The sequence below is a fragment of the Pteropus vampyrus genome, unplaced genomic scaffold, assembly GCF_000151845.1.
Source record: "Pteropus vampyrus isolate Shadow unplaced genomic scaffold, Pvam_2.0 Scaffold7, whole genome shotgun sequence".
Taxonomy (NCBI): domain Eukaryota; kingdom Metazoa; phylum Chordata; class Mammalia; order Chiroptera; family Pteropodidae; genus Pteropus; species Pteropus vampyrus.
Genome location: NW_011888788.1, coordinates 12,238,835 through 12,259,213, shown reverse-complemented (window position 1 = coordinate 12,259,213; position 20,379 = coordinate 12,238,835). Strand labels below are relative to the sequence as shown.

The window sequence follows — 20,379 nt, the reverse complement described above, 5'->3', positions numbered from 1 at the left end:
GAGAGACCTCTGGCCTTGGATGAATCTCCTTTATTTGTGCATAATGGAATCTGTTTTCCTTGATTACTCTGTTGCCTTTTGAGTTTTACAAACATTTCCTCAACTGATATACCCAGAACAGACACCCAGACTTTTAACATTTTTCTTTATAATATCTGAATCATGTTGGGAAAATATGATGCTCATAGAGTTTATTCAGCATGTGTCCAGGGAGCTGTGCGAGTCTTTGGTGACATATGAACATTTTTAAATATGGTTTTTGGTTCACTTAGGTTTAGAGCAAGGTAGACGAGATATGCAGACATTTGCAGTAATATGCTATGTCTTGGGAGAGTCTAGTCTTTCAGAGGTGGGGGGGAATTACTTCCAGAAGAGTGCCCAAGAGTTAGCATCTGACATGAAGTTTTTTTTTGGGGGGAGGCGCCCACAAAAATCACACAACTCTAGGGGGCTCCAGTTACATCCTAATCTATGTGACTAGCACCCCCTAGAGTTGTGCAGACCCCAGCTCTGGTGGTTTTGGGTGGAGGGAATAGTAAAAAGCATCAAAGACAGGAAAAAATAAAGTCTGGCTGGAGTGTTGGGTTCATATAAGGTAATTATGATAAAAAGTCTAGGAAAGTAGTGTTAGATTATATCATTGATTGACCATGGATTACTGGGAGGACTTTAGGTTTTATTTACTTATTTTTGGAGGATCAGGAGGAATTAAATGCTTCTTAGGATGTAAACATGGAAAATGGTGATGGTTGTATATTTTTTATAGAGTATTTTTTTAATTGGATCACTTCTCAACTGACAGTGCTCTTTACTTTATTATTATTCTCTTATTATTATTATCATAATCATCTCTCTCTAGATACCAGAAGGAGGGACTGGGGACTCAGGAAGAGAGCGGACCAAGACCTTCACTTACGACTTTTCTTTTTATTCTGCTGATACAAAAAGTCCAGATTATGTTTCACAAGAAATGGTAAGATAGTTTCAAAATCTTTCTTTTGGTTTATTTTCATATTGAGAAAAACATGCTTACCCTAAAACTCTTAAAACATCTTACTAATTTTTTTCTGAATATAATTTTAATTTATATAAAATTAGCCTTTGCTAACATAGCTTTTTGGTTGTTAAGTAGCACCATTTATCTTAAGACTGAGAAGAATAAATTCCCCAAAGTTTGTTTGTTTTTTTTTACCCTTTAAGCATGATGATCATAACTTTTATTTAAAAACTTTGACACCACTATTTTGAAGGAGCTCTGCAAATAACATGTATTCTAGGGGGACACTTATATGCTGCTAATCTTGGCAAATAAGCCACTTATCCTTGCGTCCTGCTGGCGATACAGAGTTTTAGGAGGTAGACGTTAACCCCAAGCCACATCTCCCCTACTGAAGTGGATCATTAAGGGTTCTAGAAAGAAGAATTCTAGAAAGAAAGAACATTTTTTTGTCCAGAATCTTTCTAGAAACCAGAGTGAAGCTGGAATTTGTCCGTGAAACCTGTGCTATATAGCCTTTTATGATCTAAAATGTCGACATGACATGGGCAGGTAAGAACAGACTCAAAGATCCTCCCAGGAGATCATCACGTGTTTTCATTTCATGTGAGCAGAGAGAAAAGGGTGTTTCTCTGGGAGGGGAGGATCAAGGAGGTTGTTTGAGCAGAGGCGGTTATGGGTGGCACCAGTGTGTGGGGGAAGAACACGCTTTACAGCCTAGGCCTATTCCTGGCTTGTTAACTGCTTCTTTAGATACATTACTTCAGGCATCTATGTGTTAAAACAAGGATAAGAATTCCTGTCCAGCATGACTTGGGTTGTAATCCATTCAGTGGCCTTTTTGAGTTGTTTTTTTTGCTTGTTTTTTTGGATTTGGTTTTTTTTGCCGGATTCCTTGGCTTTGCTTGGGACCCGTTTGGGGTTGCGGATTCCTTGGGGTGTTCCCGGCCTTGTTGATTCGGGGCTTGCTTTTTTTTAGCATGATCCCCAGGTTATTTGCATGTACCTTAACATTTGAGAAATTTAGTTGGTTTAGAAATGGATTATGGAGGAGATTAGCTTTCTGAGGCAATGTAAATATTGGTGTTTAGGTTGTGAACTTAGAGAAGTTGTTCAAAGGAGAGGACTGGAGTGATTATATCCAGAATATATTGGTTCAGCATTGGGAGAGAATAGAAAGGACAATAGCAATATGAGTGGGAGTTGTAAAGAGACTTGAGGTGCCAGGTATGAAAGAAGGTCCAGGAGAAGAAAGATGAACCATTGCTGCTTGAGTTTGCATTGATGTCAGAAACTGCTTGGTGCTCATGTGTGCTATCTCGTTTATTTCTCATAAGAACTAAAGTAGGTCAACCTTAGCTTAATTTTCCTTTGTCTAAGAGTTACAGTGAGTTCAAATGACTTGCTCAGATCTATAGACCTAATTGACTCAATAGTAGCAGAGTTGAGATCCTGGGGCTGATGTATAGGGCCTTGGGGATGCCACTGGAAAGTCTTAAGGATACGAGAAAAGGCTTGGTGTGTTCTAAATGACAGATGGGTATGGTAGCCCTGAGTAAATGAACTAGTGAATGAGTGAAGATAACTTTGGTGTTGAGGTAACTGGATTAATCAATGTTGGTAGCTAGGCATTTGGTGAGGAATAGACTGTTATAGCTATTGGAATCTGAATTTTGGCTTTAATATAAGAAGGAAATGAAGTGGGTGGTCAAAGGGAATTTGTGAAGGGAAAAGCCAGTTCATTGTACAGTCTTTAGAAAGTCTTCAAAGGAGGATGAATGAAGAGCCATGAGGATCTCCACTTCTAACTTACCTAATGAGTGGCTGGATTTTCCCTTTATATAACCAAAATTTGAGGGCTTTTGGGGACAGAGGGCTGTGTCGAGGAAAAGCCCAAGGACAGAAGGTAGAGCTGTGTGTGACAGCAGGGCCTGGCACACTGGAGATGCTCAGTACATGTTTGCTGATTGAAACAACTCCTTTAGGGATGGTGGTTAATTTATGGGAACAGATGACATTTCCTGGGTTCTTGTGCAAGAGTCAAGATCAGGGAAGCAGTAACAAATTTAGCTCTTTTGAAAGTTAAAAATAAATGCCTAGGATTTTAAAATGGTTTTAGGTTGTGGAAGCTTTCAACTGATAAGGATAATTTTTATGCTCAGGTATGTGCAGCATCTTTTCTCAGAGGCTTCAGGTTCTTTGACGTTATATGAATAACCTGAGATTGTTCTATTACATTATAAAACTAAAAAAGCCTTGAGGTATGTTAGTAAATACTATTTTCTAGTACAACTATGTGTTAATAAAACCAGCAAAGATACAGAAAAAATACCTATTTTTAAGCATTCTATTAAAGAAAAGATAAATTTCCCTCATCCCTAATTTTAATAGCTGTTGTTACTAAAAAGGGCTTCAATTTTGAATATTGACCAATGTTTTCATGCTGCCATATTCATCGTGAGAATTAACCTGACAGGTTGTATCCCTGCTATAAACAGAGGAAGATGCAAACTTAGCATAATGTCTTGTTTTTCTTCTCCTCCTCTTTCCTCTTCTTCCTCCTCTTTTATCATTTGAATTTAAAAGCATCTTGAGCAAATATATCATGCCTGTTACCAAATTCAAGTCAGTTTTCCTCAGTGTTAAACAAATACCAAGTAAGGTGACCATTAATATTTCTTCCTTTCAAGTTAATTTTAGAGTTAGAAAAAAAAATCAGTGAGCAATTTAAATCTACACTCATGTAAATTAAAGATCATTGAAACGAAGTCTAATTTTCTGAACGGTTCTTTCAAAACTTCAAAGGGAGACTTTAATCTCACACAACCTGTTCCTTGATTCAACTCTGGAGAAACTTGAAACCTAAAATCTCAGTTGACAAACTGGATGGGAATCTTTTAACAGTGCCCTCTTGTGGGCAATTCCCCTCAAGTGAGGCCCCGAGGTACTTGAATTACTCTGGAAATCAGCTTTAAAGTCTGTGTTCAGACAAGCAGCAAGGTGGCTTTTAGGTAACCTGGACAGGTGAGGATCTCAGCGGGGTTTGATGCCAGTGGGGAGAGCAGGTCATTGGTTTCATAAAGCAGCTTGGTAGGTAACTCCTTTATGGGAGCTGCGATGGGGTAGCCTGTTTTTCTTGCCAAGAACCCCTGAGGTGCGGACAGTGTCCTCCTGCTTCTCTGAGTTCCAGCTGACTTTGGGTGGGTTACTTGAAGCTGGGACTGAGCCAGGCCTGGGTCTTAGCACCTTCAGATGTGCATTTTCTAGGCCTGTTTTGCAGTCATGTCCACCAGCCCCAGCACCTCCTGGACCCTCAGTCTGTCAGAGAACTCCAGCTGAAAATAAAGTAGTAGTAAAATTAGTTATGGATTTTAACCCGAGGGAAGAATTTCACTTTGAAAACTTTTGCGTTTAGTTTAAATATGATAATTTGAATGACTTTGTTTTAGCTCCAGACAAAAGTATGAGAGAAGCTCCGTCCTTTATTCTTTGGAAGTTTATAGAAGGCTGTTCTTCCTATCCAGTGGCAGGCACTCTGTGAAATGGTAAAAATGGTACATGCCTTTTATTTAATCAGAAGGAATTGAATAAATATTTAGAGTTTTTCCTCATATTCCATATACAGTGGTGAAAACAAACCTCAGACAGTGGTCTGGTACCTTGAGTCTCTCTGAGATTGGTGGCTTCTGCCACCAGTTTGTGGAGGGAGGTCCTTCCAGGTAGGGTAGGGACCTCATGATTATGTTGGGGGTGTAGGAAGAAGACACATGGCTGTGGGGTCTTTAGAAGCACAGGCTTTTGGGTCAGAAGGTCCTGGGTGCAAATCCCAACTCTGTCACTCACTGTGCATACCCAGTGTGACCTAACCTCTTTCCCTAAAAGTGGATCTAGCCTGTTTTTGAGGACTAATACGTGAATACAGCGTGAGCTGCTATTACAGTTGAGAGTTGAATAACTCATCAGAATTTGAGAATAAGATCAGAAAATATCAGTTTCTAAAAGCTGAAATGGATAAAAATTAACTCAGAAGGAATGAGACTGGTCATTTGTGGAAGGGACTCAGTTGAAAGGACAGTTCGTAAATCTTTGACTGATGACACTAAGGAAGCAAAGTCCAAACAAAATGGCGGGAAGATGGTGCCTGAAGAAAGCTGAAGTTCAATTGGCCATATTTTTATCTTGTGCTTGGATGGCAGGCTGCATTATTAGCAGAGATGGTTTATGTGAAGCTGAGATCGAGTGTTATCAGCCCTGTCTGGGGTCTGGGTGTTCTGGCTGGAGGGTCTAGGTCCCTGCTAACCCAGCATCACTCACAGAGACTGAGCACACCTGAAGGGTTGATGAACCTCCTGTCATGGACTTTGGTGGACCTACAAAGCAGCACCTCACTTTGTCCAGGTGCTGACTGAGAACCTGATCATAACATCCTCTCTTTAATACCCTTCAGCTGCTATTGTGCTGCGTTTTTAAATTAGGGAGGTGTTTTATGTGCCCATAGTATGCTAGTCCAAGAGGGCAGGGGGCAGCATGAAGGCTTGTGGGGGGTTGGAAAGCTGTGGTCGGTCCCCTTCCCATTTGGGTGTGACTCAAATGAACACACATCGTGATTTGCTTCATTTACTTCAGTTGTCTAGGCGAAGTATTTGTCCTTCACCCTTTTTGTTTCCCAGAGTAACACTTTGCACTTATATGGGGCAGCAGGCATGGACTGAGGCCTTTGTAGGTATTACACCAGGCTCCACACAGCTTGTCTCCCAGCCCTCTCCATCCTGGGCAAATATCCAAATAGGAAAAAACATCTGGACTCTGACTCGGTGGGGCCCAGCCATCCCCTCTCATCCATACCCAGCTATCAGTCAGCTCTGTCAGAACCTCCAGGGACTTATTTTGATGAAAAGCTGGCCCTTTAAAATGATAGTACTGATTTGGCATGGTTTGGACAATAACTCTGGCTCCTGTGACTTTCAAATTTTGAATATTTACTTTCTGGAAGGTCCGATAGAATGATAAATACTTTTATAAGTTTATTTAATTCTGAAATGCTAAATCATCACATTTTACAATATCTTTGCTTGCAGACATTATTGTCCTTTTGCCTTGTTTCCATTTTTATATTTCAGGGTTTCTTTTTGTTTGTTTACGTAAGTAGGAAAAAAGATAGAATTGCTTTTTGCTTACTTAAAAAGTTTCCTTTGGATTAAAAACTGGGGTGTACTCATATATTCTGTTGTTAATGGTTCTGTGATTTATTGTGTAATCCTTATGAGATGAAAGTAGCATTCAAAAATATTGTCAATATTGAAGAGGCTTTTATTAAAATCCATGGTAATTGTATCTTTTGTGTGTTTTTTCTTTTTTGGCTTTCAGGTTTTCAAAACCCTTGGTACAGATGTCGTGAAGTCTGCATTTGAAGGTTATAATGCTTGTGTCTTTGCATATGGGCAAACTGGATCGGGAAAGTCATACACTATGATGGGAAATTCTGTACGTTGTTTACGCTGTGTGGGAAGAAATTTTTTATTATCTCTCTCTTTGGACTGGTAGAATTGTTTCTTTTATCTACTTGATCTGTACTAACTTGCTTTTCATGTTCTGATCGTTCTTTAGCAATAAGATAAAACTCAGTAATAAGTTGGACTAAATTTCCTTTGAGAGATTTTAAATTAGAAACAGTTTTAAGTTTATAAGCATGAATAATGGATGCAAATCTCAGTTCATTTTCCATTTTTAAAGGCTTTATAATCTTATCAAAATATATGCTGGGTCTACAAGTAATTTATTCTTTTTTTCTGCCAGTACAGCAGTTTGAATAAAATTACTGAACTCTGTTCTTTCTAAAATTATTCAAAACATTTTTCCCCAAGAAAAATGTAAAAAATATCTAATTCTTTGGTAGAAAAGTCCTACATAAATCCAACAAATACATAAAAAGGGTTAGAATTATACAGTTGATATGGAGTCTATGTAGTTATAGTATGTAGAGCTTAGTAGTTATGCTATATAAATTAACAGATGCAGTTATATTTGCCCCAAAATATGGAGGAATAAAAACTAGGCATTACTGCAGGAACTTTATCTTGTCTGTGCTTTCTCCAGGTCTGGATAGTGCTTGTGTGTTTTACTTTGTCGTGGTAAAAACTGTTCACTGACTCTCAGACCTGTGGCTTGTTCTAGATGTGGAGATACTAGCAGAGAATCACAAGGCTTCCTGCTGGCAGGCACAGTTGTGTCTTTAATGCTACAGGTTTTGCGGGCACGGAATAGTAGTAGTGCAGTCAAGGAACATCAGTCATTCCAGATGAAAGTATTTCAGCGCATACATCCTGGCTTCTAAAGCCAGACTTTTCCTTGACATATTGAGTAGATAGATGCTGTGTGGAGAGTCCTCAGTGCTGAAAAGTAGGGAAGAATAAGTAGATGATTTTCTTTTATCATTACTTTTCTCTTCTTACTCTCCTATGGTGCCTTTGCCGGGGGGCGGGTGGGAAACAAACCCTTCTCTAAAAGTATAAGTTGCGTATCGATTCCCTACTAGCTATTTTATGTAAGTTAAACATTTATAAAACACTCATAAATTACAGCTGTTTGCTCTGACCTTACAGTTGAGACTGGGTATTTAAAAATAATATTTTTTAAAGTAAGAACAACAAATATGGTGAAAGGCTCATTTTTCCTTGATAAGCATTGGTATTGATTTAATGGCATAAGTAAAAAAAAAAAATATCATAACTGTGATGATATTTTTTTCATTTTTTGGGTGGGGGGGTTGAGCGAAGGTAGAGATATACCTCAAAAGAAAACATTGAAGCTCTGAAGTTTTTAGTTTCCTAACGTTCTTAACATGAACTTTTGCCTCATCTTTAGTATCATTCTGAGGTTCATCAGCTTGTTAATGCTGACTGAAACATGAAAATTATTGATTATGCCCACCTTGTATAAGTAATACAATGTATTAAAAATCTTCTTGTCTAGGAAGGCCATTGTCGAGATCAAAAGAGGAATATCCTACATGTTTAGATATAGTTCTGTCACCCAAGTTTTAAGACAATTATTAGATATTTTGAGGATTTACTAAGGTATCTTTAGTGTTTCTTTTCTGCTCAGTGTATATTTCACCTTCTTTGGTCATTTGACCAGATCAGATTTTTAACATTCTGTAGCTGTAGACTCTCGTGTTTGAAAGTTATAGAGTAAGTTTTCTTATGTTTGCAAGCCATGATTTAACTGATTAACAACTGATGACTGTATATTACTATAATATAGTGTGTAGGAATTAGAAAACTCAATCCTTTTATTTCAGAGAGTCGGAAGCAGTTCTGGAGGGGTAAATGGTGTGTCTGGGGCCTTTGGTAGTAGACCTGGGGTTGGCGTGCAAACCCCTTGAGTCTAATCAAATTTAGTCACCAGTTGCTTTTATTTCAGGTGATAACTGTTGCCGTTCCTCTTTCCCATTGTAGGGTGATTCTGGCTTAATACCTCGAATCTGTGAAGGTCTTTTCAGTCGGATAAACGAAACCACCAGATGGGATGAAGCATCTTTTCGAACTGAAGTCAGGTAGGGCCCGTGGCCTGTGTAACTGAGTGTGAGCTTGGCTGGAGCTTGCTTTCAGGTGCAAGGGTTGGATAAAGCCTTTGGGTTCCTGAAGGAAGAGTCTGCCTCTTTCTCCTCCTGAACTATAGTGGTTGGAAGTAAAGCTTAAAACATGTTTGTTTTCAATGGCTTTCTTGGGTACAGTTTGGAATAGGATTTGAGAGGCTGGTAGAAATAACCCAGCTTGGTCAGAAACACTAATGTTGGATGCTTTGCTCAAATGGAGTGAGCTTTTGACTTTTAAGTATATACCTTATTCTTTTGACTGAATAAGGTTTGTTTATTCTTTACATTCATAGGATCACTATATATATCATCTTTAAGTAAATCTGTATGGTTGAGTTGTCTTTTCCTCCTTGAACTTGAATCTTTCTGGGAGCCAGTCTCTTCAGTGATTTTGAGGGCAGACATAACAATCTTAAGTCTTCTCGCGGCTGGCTGACCTCTCAGTGGATGCGTGGCCCTGACAAGTTGTTTAAATTACTGTAAACCTCCATTGCCTAATCTGTAAAAAGGGGGTAATAGTAGCATTTACCTCTGGGTTGTTGTAGGGATTAATTGAAATAATTGTTGTAGAGTGCTTAGCATAATATCTGATGCCTAGTTACCATCCACAAATGCATGTTGTTGCTGTTATTATTGTTGTTATTGTTGATATTAATATCTGAAATTATTTTTCTGAATTTAGTTTTATTTAAAATTTTTAGCTACTTAGAGATTTACAATGAACATGTGAGAGATCTACTTAGGCGGAAGTCATCCAAAACCTTCAATTTAAGAGTTCGTGAACATCCAAAAGAAGGACCTTACGTTGAGGGTAAGAGTGAATATTTCACAGCTCTATTCTTCTTGGGAATTTGTGCAAAAACAATAGTTTGAAAGAAAAAAAAGTAGAATAATGGTGATATTTAAAAAATTTATTTTGGTTATTTATTATGGTAAAAATGACGTGCTATCACTACACAATATTCATTTAATGAATTTTTACTTCACCGAGAAGTCACTGGTTTTGTGGGGTTTGCCAATAGATTTCCTCTTGCTTTAAGAACTCTCTGGCAGTTTTCCAATGTTCTCAGGCATGATAAGTAACCCTACAACTTGTCTTTTTTAAATGGTGTTGTATTTTAGTGGTATGTTACTTGGTAATATGACCATAAGGAGATTCTAAGACATCTTAACTTTTGAGAAGGGTGTTTACAGAGTTTCCTCTGCTATGGTTCTCAGCATTTGTGTTGTGATAGTTGTGTCACAGTCAGTTGTGAGGAATGTCACAAGTAATTATGGGTACAGGATTGGCCTGGTCCTTCCTAATTATTTTGAAAATAGGCTGGATTTAAGGCTCTTCTTGCAATGAAGCTATTCTCACTTTTTCTGCATAAGGTGGCAGAGTGATGGCTGACTTATATGAATCACTCACAGAAACATGTTTCACTGTAACTATGGTTCTTCATGTGTGTCTCATTGGATGCAATGCTGAGAACTAGTCATGGGTTTAAAGATGTTCCTGTTTTGGTCATCCTTTTTACCTGTATATATCAGGTGCACCAATAGGACCTTATCTGCATTTTATTAAATTTCCGATTGGACTTTTGTCTTTTATGCCTAAAGTAAGTTTTGTGACTATGTATTTGTTTTATGGAGTGTGGAGTAGCTATTATTGTTAATAGTTTTTAGCCTAACTGTACCTTTATGTTTTTTCTTTAATTGTCTTATTGGATGATAAAACATATTATAAAGCTGGTTTGTGAAGAGAAAGAATAATCAAATAGGGCAAAACATCCAGAATCTGAGGTAGGTACATATAGGGATTTAGTTTTTAATAAATCTGCTATTCAGACACTGGGGAAATACTGGTTATTAAGTTAATTTTTTCCAGAAATTTGGAGACGGGAAGGCTTTAAAATTTTTGACTTAAAACCCAGAAACCATGAAATAAAAGTATTAAATTTGAAGTGGTAAAAAAGTAAAACTTTATATTTGGCAGAAATATCATAAGCAAAGTAAAAAGACAACTCACAGAATGAGGAAAATATTTTCAATTCAAATTTCAGACTAAAGACTAATTTCCTTAATATATAAACAGCTCCTATAAATCAATAAGGACAGACCCAACAGTCAAGTAGAAAAATGAACATAATTTGTGAATAGACTATTCACAGAAATAGAAATACAGATGGTTTTTAAATGGAGGAAAGAACGCTCAGCTTCACTCATAGTCAGAGAAAAAAGCAAAATAAAAATTCTTGAGGATAACATTTGTTACCTATTTCTTGCAGATGTATGTAAGCCTGATATGATAGTGTTGGGAGACAAGCAGTCTTATACATTGCTACTGCTGCGTATAAATTGCTTTCTGTGGAGAACAATTTTGCAATATATGTCAAAATTTCAAATATGCTTTGATCAAGTAATTCCACCTCTTAAATATTTATGCAGAAATATTCACACGCATTTGAAAAGACCTGTGTACAAGATTATTTGTAGCAGCATTACTTGTAATTGGAAACAAAATGTAAACAACCTCTATAATCTCGATAGGAGACTAGTTAAATTGATTATGGCACATTCATACATCGAATGCTCTGTAGCCATAAAAATGAGTGAAGAATCACCTTAACTGATACCGAATATTTTTCAATATATTATTACTTAGAAAAAAAAGCAAGGTGCAAAACTATGTTTATGGTATGCTGCCATTTTCATAAAAGGAGACAAAAAGATTTTTTTTAGTATATGTAATGGCCTGCATTTGTATGGTTTATTTCTAGAAAGGTGTGGAGGAACTGATAACATTGGGAACTGACAACAGAAGAGGAAGTTGGGGGGTGGGTTATAAGATGGGGTAGGAGGATGCACTTTATACAGTATACTTTTTGTAGTATTTGACTTTGGAATCATATGAATCTTCCAAAGAAAATGAATAAAAAATTTTAAAGAGGATTTTAAAAAATGCTTTTAGATTTTTCATGAAGTTGATATTTACATTTCCCTCTGTGCGCTATGATTAATGCTAATAGGGTTGATGATAATAGCTAATATTTATCTCTCTGTTAGGCACATATTATCAGATGAGGTGACTGGGGCATTACCATGTAAGTCCAGTAGGTGAGCAGTAGAGCTGGGATTTGATCCCAGGCAGCCCAGCTCGTGAGTGCGTTATAAACTACCCTGTTGTAGGAGTAAGATCTTTAAACAACAGATATGTCCAGTTGTGTATTATTTCATAGAGATTAAATTTCTTCTTCCATTTGCTATATATTAGGAAGATTTCTTCACGCCTTCTTTTTTTTTCTTCTTCAGATTTATCCAAACATTTAGTACAGAATTATGGTGATGTAGAAGAACTTATGGATGCAGGAAATATCAATCGTACCACCGCAGCAACTGGGATGAATGACGTCAGTAGCAGGTCTCATGCCATCTTCACCATCAAGTTCACTCAGGTAAGGGCAGCTGTGGGGCCGGCTGGCTCTGTTCCTGAGGTCTTTCTTTACTTGCTGATTAACACCAGCTGAGGACCTATCATTGTTGAACCAGGAGCAGCAGCAGGCAAAGGTGACTGTCATTTTCTTGTTAATTAGAGTTGAACATGTGCTGTATGCTGAGTTTCTCTGTAGTTACAATCACAGTACTTTGAAATGTCCTGATGTATATACCCTTAAGAAATATTTAGCAGGCTTCTGCCTTGTTCAAGTGGTAAAAAAAAACTTGCTTTGTGCTTAATTAAGCAAAAGTTTCATTGTTGCAAGCTCTGTGGGAGATAATGGAATTCGAGTCAGACAGCTGGAGGCCAAGGTGAGTAACTCATTTCTGTGCATTATCGCTCCATGGAGCTCACCCCACAATGTTGATTATGATTATTAGAATGATATTAAATACAGTGAACATTTTTAAGTACTAATATAAGAATTCATTCTGATCCAGGGGTGGAGGACATTTTGAATATGTCTGGGAATCAGTGAGGGTAAATATTTTTAACACCTAGGCTAATAGAACAGATTAATGCAAAAAATGTAGATTTCTCTCAGGACTTAACAGTAGGTTAGGAGTTCGAGGATGTCCTGGCTTATATTAACCATTGGATATTTCAGATAAAAAAGATAGCATTTTATTAATGAGGGGGGATCAAAGAGCAAAGAAAATGAAAAAAATTCTCTAAGGTCAATCGAATAACTCCCGATAAATTCCTCGCACTGTTATCTTTCGTTAGACCTTTGTTTTTGATTTACTCTACTGCTTTTTCTCCTTTCTGGTTAATGCAGATTAGGATATAGATCTCCCTGGTTTCTAAGAGGCTTATATTTCTATCAAAATATGGTAATTTATCTTTGGCATTTTGGTTCAGACTATAAAATATAAGTTAACAGTCTTTGGAAAGTAAAATGTTGGTGGAATTCAGAATCAGGGAATATGGTATTTAAGATTTTTTAACCTTTTATAATTTGTGAAACAGATGTGTTAACATTGAACAGTCAATGATATTTTACATAATTATCTATATTTATCATATTTTGGAGAGCCATTGTGCTTGGAGTGCCGAGGATTCTAGATGAGAACAAAACTATTTGTTTATTTAAATTTTTCTTTGTTTTGTGCCCCTCCATGCCCAAGTTCTTATTTCGTCCCAGTCAGACTCCATAAGCCTTTGTTGAGAAAGACTGAACGATTTGAGTAATGGAATCATTCTTCAGAAAATTTAAGAATCACATATGGTATAATTCTTTGTATTCAATTTAATTTTGGAAGTTTTTATAATCAGTAAGAAGGCCAACGAAACAACACAATTCAAAAAAACAAACAAACAAACAAAAAAACCCCCATGCTACCCTGAGATCACAGTGAGGAGAGGAAAATAATTAGAATTTATATCATAAACAACATCAGGGCTGTTTATACTTCTTCAATTTTGCTTTTATGTTTTGCTCCAGGCAAAATTTGATTCTGAAATGCCATGTGAAACCGTGAGTAAGATCCACTTAGTCGATCTTGCTGGAAGTGAGCGTGCTGATGCCACTGGTGCCACCGGGGTTAGACTGAAAGAAGGGGGGAATATTAACAAGTCCCTCGTCACTCTGGGAAATGTCATTTCTGCCTTAGGTAGGTTTATACTTGTCTCCTCCCTCCCCTTATTCTTCATGGTACTATATTAGCACCAAGCAATTATGTTTAATGTTCAGAAAACCTGAAGCCAAATTAGAGGGGAAAAAATTTTTAATAATTATCTTTTTTTTGTGTGTGTGTTTGTTTTTTTCTTCCTCCCTGCAGCTGATTTATCTCAGGATGCAGCAAACCCTCTTGTAAAGAAGAAACAAGTTTTTGTGCCTTACAGGGATTCCGTTTTGACTTGGTTATTAAAAGATAGCCTTGGAGGAAACTCTAAAACTATCATGATTGCCAGTAAGAATTTTAAGTTCTTTTTTTCAATATATAGTGTTTTATGTGAATTAACTGTAAATATTTAATTTTAAAGAGTCTTATTAGGAAATAGCACCTTTTTTAGGTAAAAAAACTTTTTCTGTCTTGAAGAAAACTACTTTCTATGATTCACTCTGTAGTATCATATTACTATTTTTCTTCCTCTTAGTTCCATAAATGTTCCATTTCTTGGTTATGCAAGCTGAGGTACCTGCAGAATGACTCTCAGCTTTTGTCTGCTAAAAGTACAGGATAGAAACTTTTGACTCCACTAATTCATAGGAGAAAATCATTATAGGGACATAAAGTAAAAATAACCCAACTTTGTTTTATATTTTAAAGCGGTAAATGTGGAATTTTAAGTTAAGAATTGAGAGAGAAAGAAACCAATAAATATACCAAGTTATAATAACCGTAATATACTTATATATTTTCGCTAAGTAACTAAAAGAAGCAGAACAGAAAAAAAATGTACAAAGGGAGGGTAATTGTTAAGGAGAACTCAAAAACTGTTTTCCTTCTAATGTCACTGTTCTTCCCTCTTTCTCTCTTCTTTTCCCTTCCCATCTCCATGTCTCCTCCACTCTCCATGCCATGTATTAACTAAGTAGGGAAGCTGCCCTGGGGTATGCACCCCAGATGCAATTGTATAGCTACCTAAGCCAACCTTTTTGGCATCAAGGACTGGTGCTCCTATGAGAATCTAATGCCTGATGATCTGAAGTGGAGTTGAGGAGGTGATGCTAGCGCTGGGGAGCGGCTGCAAATACAGATGAAGCTCCGCTCACTGGACCACTGCTCATCTCCTGCTATGCAGCCCGGTTCCTAACAGGCCACGGACCGGTACTGGTCCACAGCTCAGGGGTTGGGAATCCCTGACCTAGGCCCTAAAGTTTGTGGTAGTGGTGGTGGGGTCTGATTAACCAAAGCCTTAAGAGGAAAAGAATTAACTCATCTACTAACTCTTTTCAAAAATTATCATGTTCCGGATTTTAATAGGTGGTAGACTTTGCCAGAACTTTAAAAAATATTTTAATTTCTACTTAATATTGAGAAGTACAAATACAGTAGTCCCCCAGAATCCACGATTTTGCTTTCTGTGTTTTCAGTTACCCACGATTGATTTCAGTCTGAAAATATTAAATGGAAAACTTCAGAAATAAACAAATCATAAGTTTTAAATTGTGTGCTGCTCTGAGTAGCATGATGAAATCTTGCATCATCCCACTCAATTCCTCCTAAGATGTGAATCCCTTTGTCCAGCACATCCATGCTTTATATGCTCCCCACCCATTAGTCACCTAGTAGCCGTCTTAGTTACCAGATCCACTGTCCTGGTATCACAGTGCATGTGTTCACGTAACCTTTATTTTATTTAATAATGGCCCCAAAGCACAAGAGCAGTGATACTGGCAATATGTATATGCCAAGGAGAAGCTGTAAAGTGCTTCTTTTAATAAGGAAGGAAAAAAGTTGTATGCTGAGGTTGCTAAGATCTATGGTAAGAACAAATCTTCGATTTGTGTAATTGTGAAAAAAGGAAAAGAAATTCGTGCTAGTTTTACTGTCACACCTCAAACTGCAAAAGTTACAGCTATAGTGCGTGATAAGTGCTTAGTTAATATGGAAAAGGCACTACCGTCATGGGTGGAAGGCATGAACAGAAAACATGTTCCAGTTGACAGCAACATGTTGAGCCAGAAAGCATTGAGCCTATATACAGACTTCAGCAAGATGTCCCCCGAAACGAGTGACACAGATTCAGTAATAGGTTTAGACTGAAAAATAGAAAAATTTCTGGAGAGGCTTCATCTGCTGGTGAAGAAGCTGCTGCCACATTTCCAGCAGAGCTGAACAAGTTGATTAGGGTTTGGTACAATCTATGGTTTTAGGCATCCACTGAGGGTCTTAGAACGTATCCATTATGGGTAAGGGTAGGACTACGGGAGTCCTGAAATTCTCTTCTTCCTATATTTTTAACAGAGAAGACTCCCTAAGCTACAGTGGAGTATCTCATATCTCATTCTAGAGTTGGTTAGATGTCTGATTTTATACTTAATGAGAGCAAAATGGCATTTAGTATAGTGAGCACCTTTACTATAAATCTTAGATAATTTTTAATATTCATTACTGTGGCAATGAATATTTAGTCTATCCGTTGACCCGGGGTTAATCTGACTTTTAAATTACAAACCAGCTTTGCGTTAAATGAAACACAGAGTGCCGGATAGATTATTTTTTGAATTCATTCTTCACAGCCATTTCACCTGCTGATGTCAATTATGGAGAAACCCTAAGTACTCTTCGCTATGCAAATAGAGCCAAAAATATCATCAACAAGCCTACCATTAATGAGGACGCCAACGTCAAACTCATTCGTGAGCTGCGAGCTGAAATAGTCAGACTGAAAACGCTGCTTGCTCAAGGGAATCAGGTTGGGTTTTTCTGAGATTTATGGATAATTTTCTTTGAGTAACAGCATATTTCTAGATCTTAATGAGACAATTATCTCATTCAATGCATTGATTTGAGTAAATAAGTGCTAAGTAAAGCCTGAATGAGTTAGCCAGTATCTCCTTTACATCATCGCCCCCATTGGCCTTTACGTTCATTATGTGCTCTGTGTAAGATTTTATCCACTAAACCTGAAATGATTAACTATCTAATAGTTATCAATTATGGATGGAAATTAAGCATGCAGTAGGATTAGCAGCATAATCTCCATTAGTGGAAGGAAATTGAGGTACTTGGAGTAATACTTTAAATTCATGTATTTTGACTTGAAATAATTTTTAACAGAATGAAAAGCTAGTTTGAACATGTTTCTCAGTCTTTATTTTGTATTACCCATTACAGAGGTGGTTACGGTGATCCAGTGATATGTGTGACATACCTGTGGCCTGGCTGAGATGATGTCCCTGGGGCCTTGTTGATGGTTGAAACAGCCTCAACTCAGGATCTTTTGGGATTCTAGTGAAGCAGCCTTGCCTTTTGTGTTTTTCACAGTACATTTATAATCTGCACAGTGTACATACAGAGTTACACTCTTAACAAATAGTGTGAGTTAGGTTCTTACAGGTTTAGACATTGTTGTGATGAAAGGCCACTCTTAAAAAAAGATCAAGGATAGCTATTTAAAATGTTCAAGTTAGATTGGCGTTAGAAATAAAGATATATTTCTTCCTATTTTCTTAATCTATGAATAGATGTCTTAAATGCATCATTAAAAAATAGTTTTCTTTAAATGCAAAGTGTTTGCTCTGGAGCAGCTTTCTATCTAGGAGTATATGGCCCTTAAAACCATTTACATCCATAAAAGGTTTGACCTGTGAAAATATTGACAGAATGAAAACCTCACTGAGTTTCCTGTGTCCTGAAATACACCTGACAGTTCTTTCCCCTAAGGTGGCGGACATTAGTTGCGTAGGAATTGCTCATTGCATTTGATAATATATCCATTTCCATTTTACTTTTTGATGTGGAACTTTCCTTTGTGAGAAAGGGAGTTGTCAGAATGAATAGTCCAGCTGTATGTGATATTATCAGGCTCATATAACTTATGACGTGAACCACAACAGTCATTTTTATTTATACACCTTGTTAATGGAATTTTTTTTTTCACTGCTTTCAAAACATTCTCTGAAGTAAGCATTTAAGGATGATTGTACAGAATCACCCAAACTACTGTATGTGAATGAAAGCATTTGAAAAATTTTTGTGCAGCTTTTTGTATTTAACATTTTACTAAGTAATGAGAATGAAGAGAAAGAAAGATCAGCCTTTTTTAACTAAACTGAGGAAATTCTTGAAAGGAGCCTTATGTGGTCAGAAAAACTCTGATTTACTGAAACTTTTACAAATTCTGTCTAAAGAATGTCTTCAGAGGTATTGTGTATGCCACTCGCCTTATACTTTGTGGTCTTTTATCTTGTTTCTTTCATGACAAAAGACTACTGCTGTGATTAAAGGAGTATTTTTCTTGCTGTAGTTTTGGGGCTGAGGATGGAAAAGATAGTTAAGTCTATTTTAGAATACACTGAAGATAAAATTCTTTGATAAACTTAATATATTACAATATTACAATAAAAACAGGAGTCCAATTTAAAATAATTTATCATACTGTGAAGCTATAAATTGTTGCGAGACAATACAGCTTATTCTCGATTAATTAAATTTGTGATGCTCAGTAAAATAAGCAGGTGTTCTTAAGTGCCCATTAAAAATCTGTTTAAATTTTTCTGAAGACATTGCCGTATTCCCACAATATTTTATTCTAAATGCTGCCATGGTTCATTGAGAATGCTACTCAAAAGTTTTATTTCTAGAGTTATTTTCGTACAGCTTTAAATAAGAATCAACTCCTACTTTTAATAACTTTACGTATTTGCTAATGCAAAATCTCATGTGTGTCAATTTTAAAAGCTTCTACTAAATAGATATAGATATATAGATATATATGGGGTAGTTTATACATGTATGTGAACTCTTTATTGAAATATTATATATGTCTCCAAAATTACCTATTATAAGTACATCGATCAGTGAATTTTCACAAGCTGAATTCATCCATCTAAGCTGCACTCACATCAAGAAACAGAACATTACCAGCCCCCTAGAAATCCCCCTTAATGTTCCTTTCCAGGTATTACCAGCCCTTCCCCTAAAGGGTAACTACTATCCTGACTTCTAAAGGCATAGATTAGTTTTTAGTTTTGCTTATTTTTGTTCTTTGTACAAATAGAATCATGCAACATATTTAGTTTTTAGATCTCACTTCCTTCATTCAACAATGTATTTTTTGAAATTCATTCACGTTGGTGCATGTAGTTGTAGATTCATTTATTTTCATTTCTGTGTTGTATTCCATCGTACAAATATGTCCCAGCTCATTGATTCATTTTATTTTTGATGAGCACTTTGGGAGTTTTCTTTTTAGTGCTATTAGTGCTCCTATGGACTTTCTTTTAAATGTTTGTTAGTGAGTGTAAAAATATATTTCTGTTAGGTTTATACCTAAGAGTGGAGTTGGTGGATCAGAAGGTGTACATATGTTCAGTTTTAGTAAATACTGCCAAAGAATTTTTAAAAATGGTTATACCAATTTATACACCATCAGCATATGAAAGTGCCAGTTGTAGTTACTGCAGGTCCTTGCCAGCACTTGGTGATGTTCATTTTTCATTGTAACTGTTCTGGTGGCTACATAGTGGTATCACAGAATGATTTTAATTTGCACTTCTCAGATAATAATGAAGTCGAGCATTTGGATATTTCTCTTTTGAAATGTTCTCTTTTATTATATTTAAAACATATTTTCAGACTTCTGCCTTGAACTTGGCAGAGAGAAAATGTCTCTTAACTCTTCTCTCTTGAATGTGTCTGGAGCTAACAAGAAAATTAAACGATATAGACATGAAATAAGCATTAAAAGTCAGGAAGCAAAGAAAACAATTAGAGAGATGAATGTAGGATGAATTCCTCATTTTTATAGCTAGAGTCACAGATAAACTAAATAATAGGTAGATAATAGAAATATCATTATGTGTAAACTTTTAAGATAGACACCTCTCAGAGAGGGTCACACAGGAAAGCTCAGTTATATGATGTTTGTAAGGATGGGCGAAGGTCTGTGAGCTAATTCAAAGGGAAAGAAAGCAGTGCAAATACAGCATTATTTGAGCCTAAAAAAAGCACTTTTTCTTTACAAAGAGTGCAATTCGTAATTATAATCAAACATGACATGAGCTTTCATAAAGGAAAAAAAGAACAACAAATCTTTAGGAAATAGCAGGAGACAGAGCCATACACATATTTGTCACAGGGAACTTGAACTCTTCTTTTTCATTTCATAAGAGCTCTCATAAACACAAATAAGTGAGGACACAGCATATTTCCATGATATAATGGAAATTTTCTTGAATCAATACAAACCAAGAAAAAGATTGCCCACTCATGCAACAAAAGACTACTTTCCTTATGGGAAGAGCTATTAAAAAATAAAAAAAGATCATGATCCGACAGAAAAGTGAACAAATAATATGAGCACAGTTCATAGGAGAGTTTCAAATGGCTTCTAAACATGTGAAAATATGCTCAATGTCATTTGAAGTATAGTAAATGCAAATATTAGTAGTGAAATGAGTATATATATGCATATGGATTCATAGTTATCAGAATGTATATTTTACTGTATGTAAATTATCCCTCAAAGTTCTTAAAAAATGAGATGTTCTTTTCACTTATCAGATGGGCAAAAATCAGAATGCTTGATTGCACAGTATATTGGCAAGGGCGAGAGGCAGGAGGTGCTTGTGTATGTTGTTAGTGGAGTTGATATTGCTGCGGTTCAATACATGAACTTAATCTGAATATTATT

The 20,379-nt window shown here is 36.5% G+C and overlaps 1 protein-coding gene across 1 annotated transcript in view; it reads left to right on the top strand.

Moving 5' to 3' along the window:
- Positions 1 to 295: 295 nt before the first annotated feature.
- Positions 296 to 20,379, top strand: part of KIF16B (kinesin family member 16B) — a 245,989-nt gene continuing 225,905 nt past the window's right edge. Inside the window, exons 1-9 of the mRNA XM_011371247.2 lie at positions 296 to 310; positions 860 to 973; positions 6,365 to 6,481; positions 8,455 to 8,552; positions 9,296 to 9,405; positions 11,889 to 12,031; positions 13,517 to 13,685; positions 13,854 to 13,985; positions 16,262 to 16,437. Of these exons, the coding sequence (XP_011369549.1) occupies positions 296 to 310; positions 860 to 973; positions 6,365 to 6,481; positions 8,455 to 8,552; positions 9,296 to 9,405; positions 11,889 to 12,031; positions 13,517 to 13,685; positions 13,854 to 13,985; positions 16,262 to 16,437 (1,074 nt within the window). The remainder of the gene's footprint in view (positions 311 to 859; positions 974 to 6,364; positions 6,482 to 8,454; positions 8,553 to 9,295; positions 9,406 to 11,888; positions 12,032 to 13,516; positions 13,686 to 13,853; positions 13,986 to 16,261; positions 16,438 to 20,379) is intronic.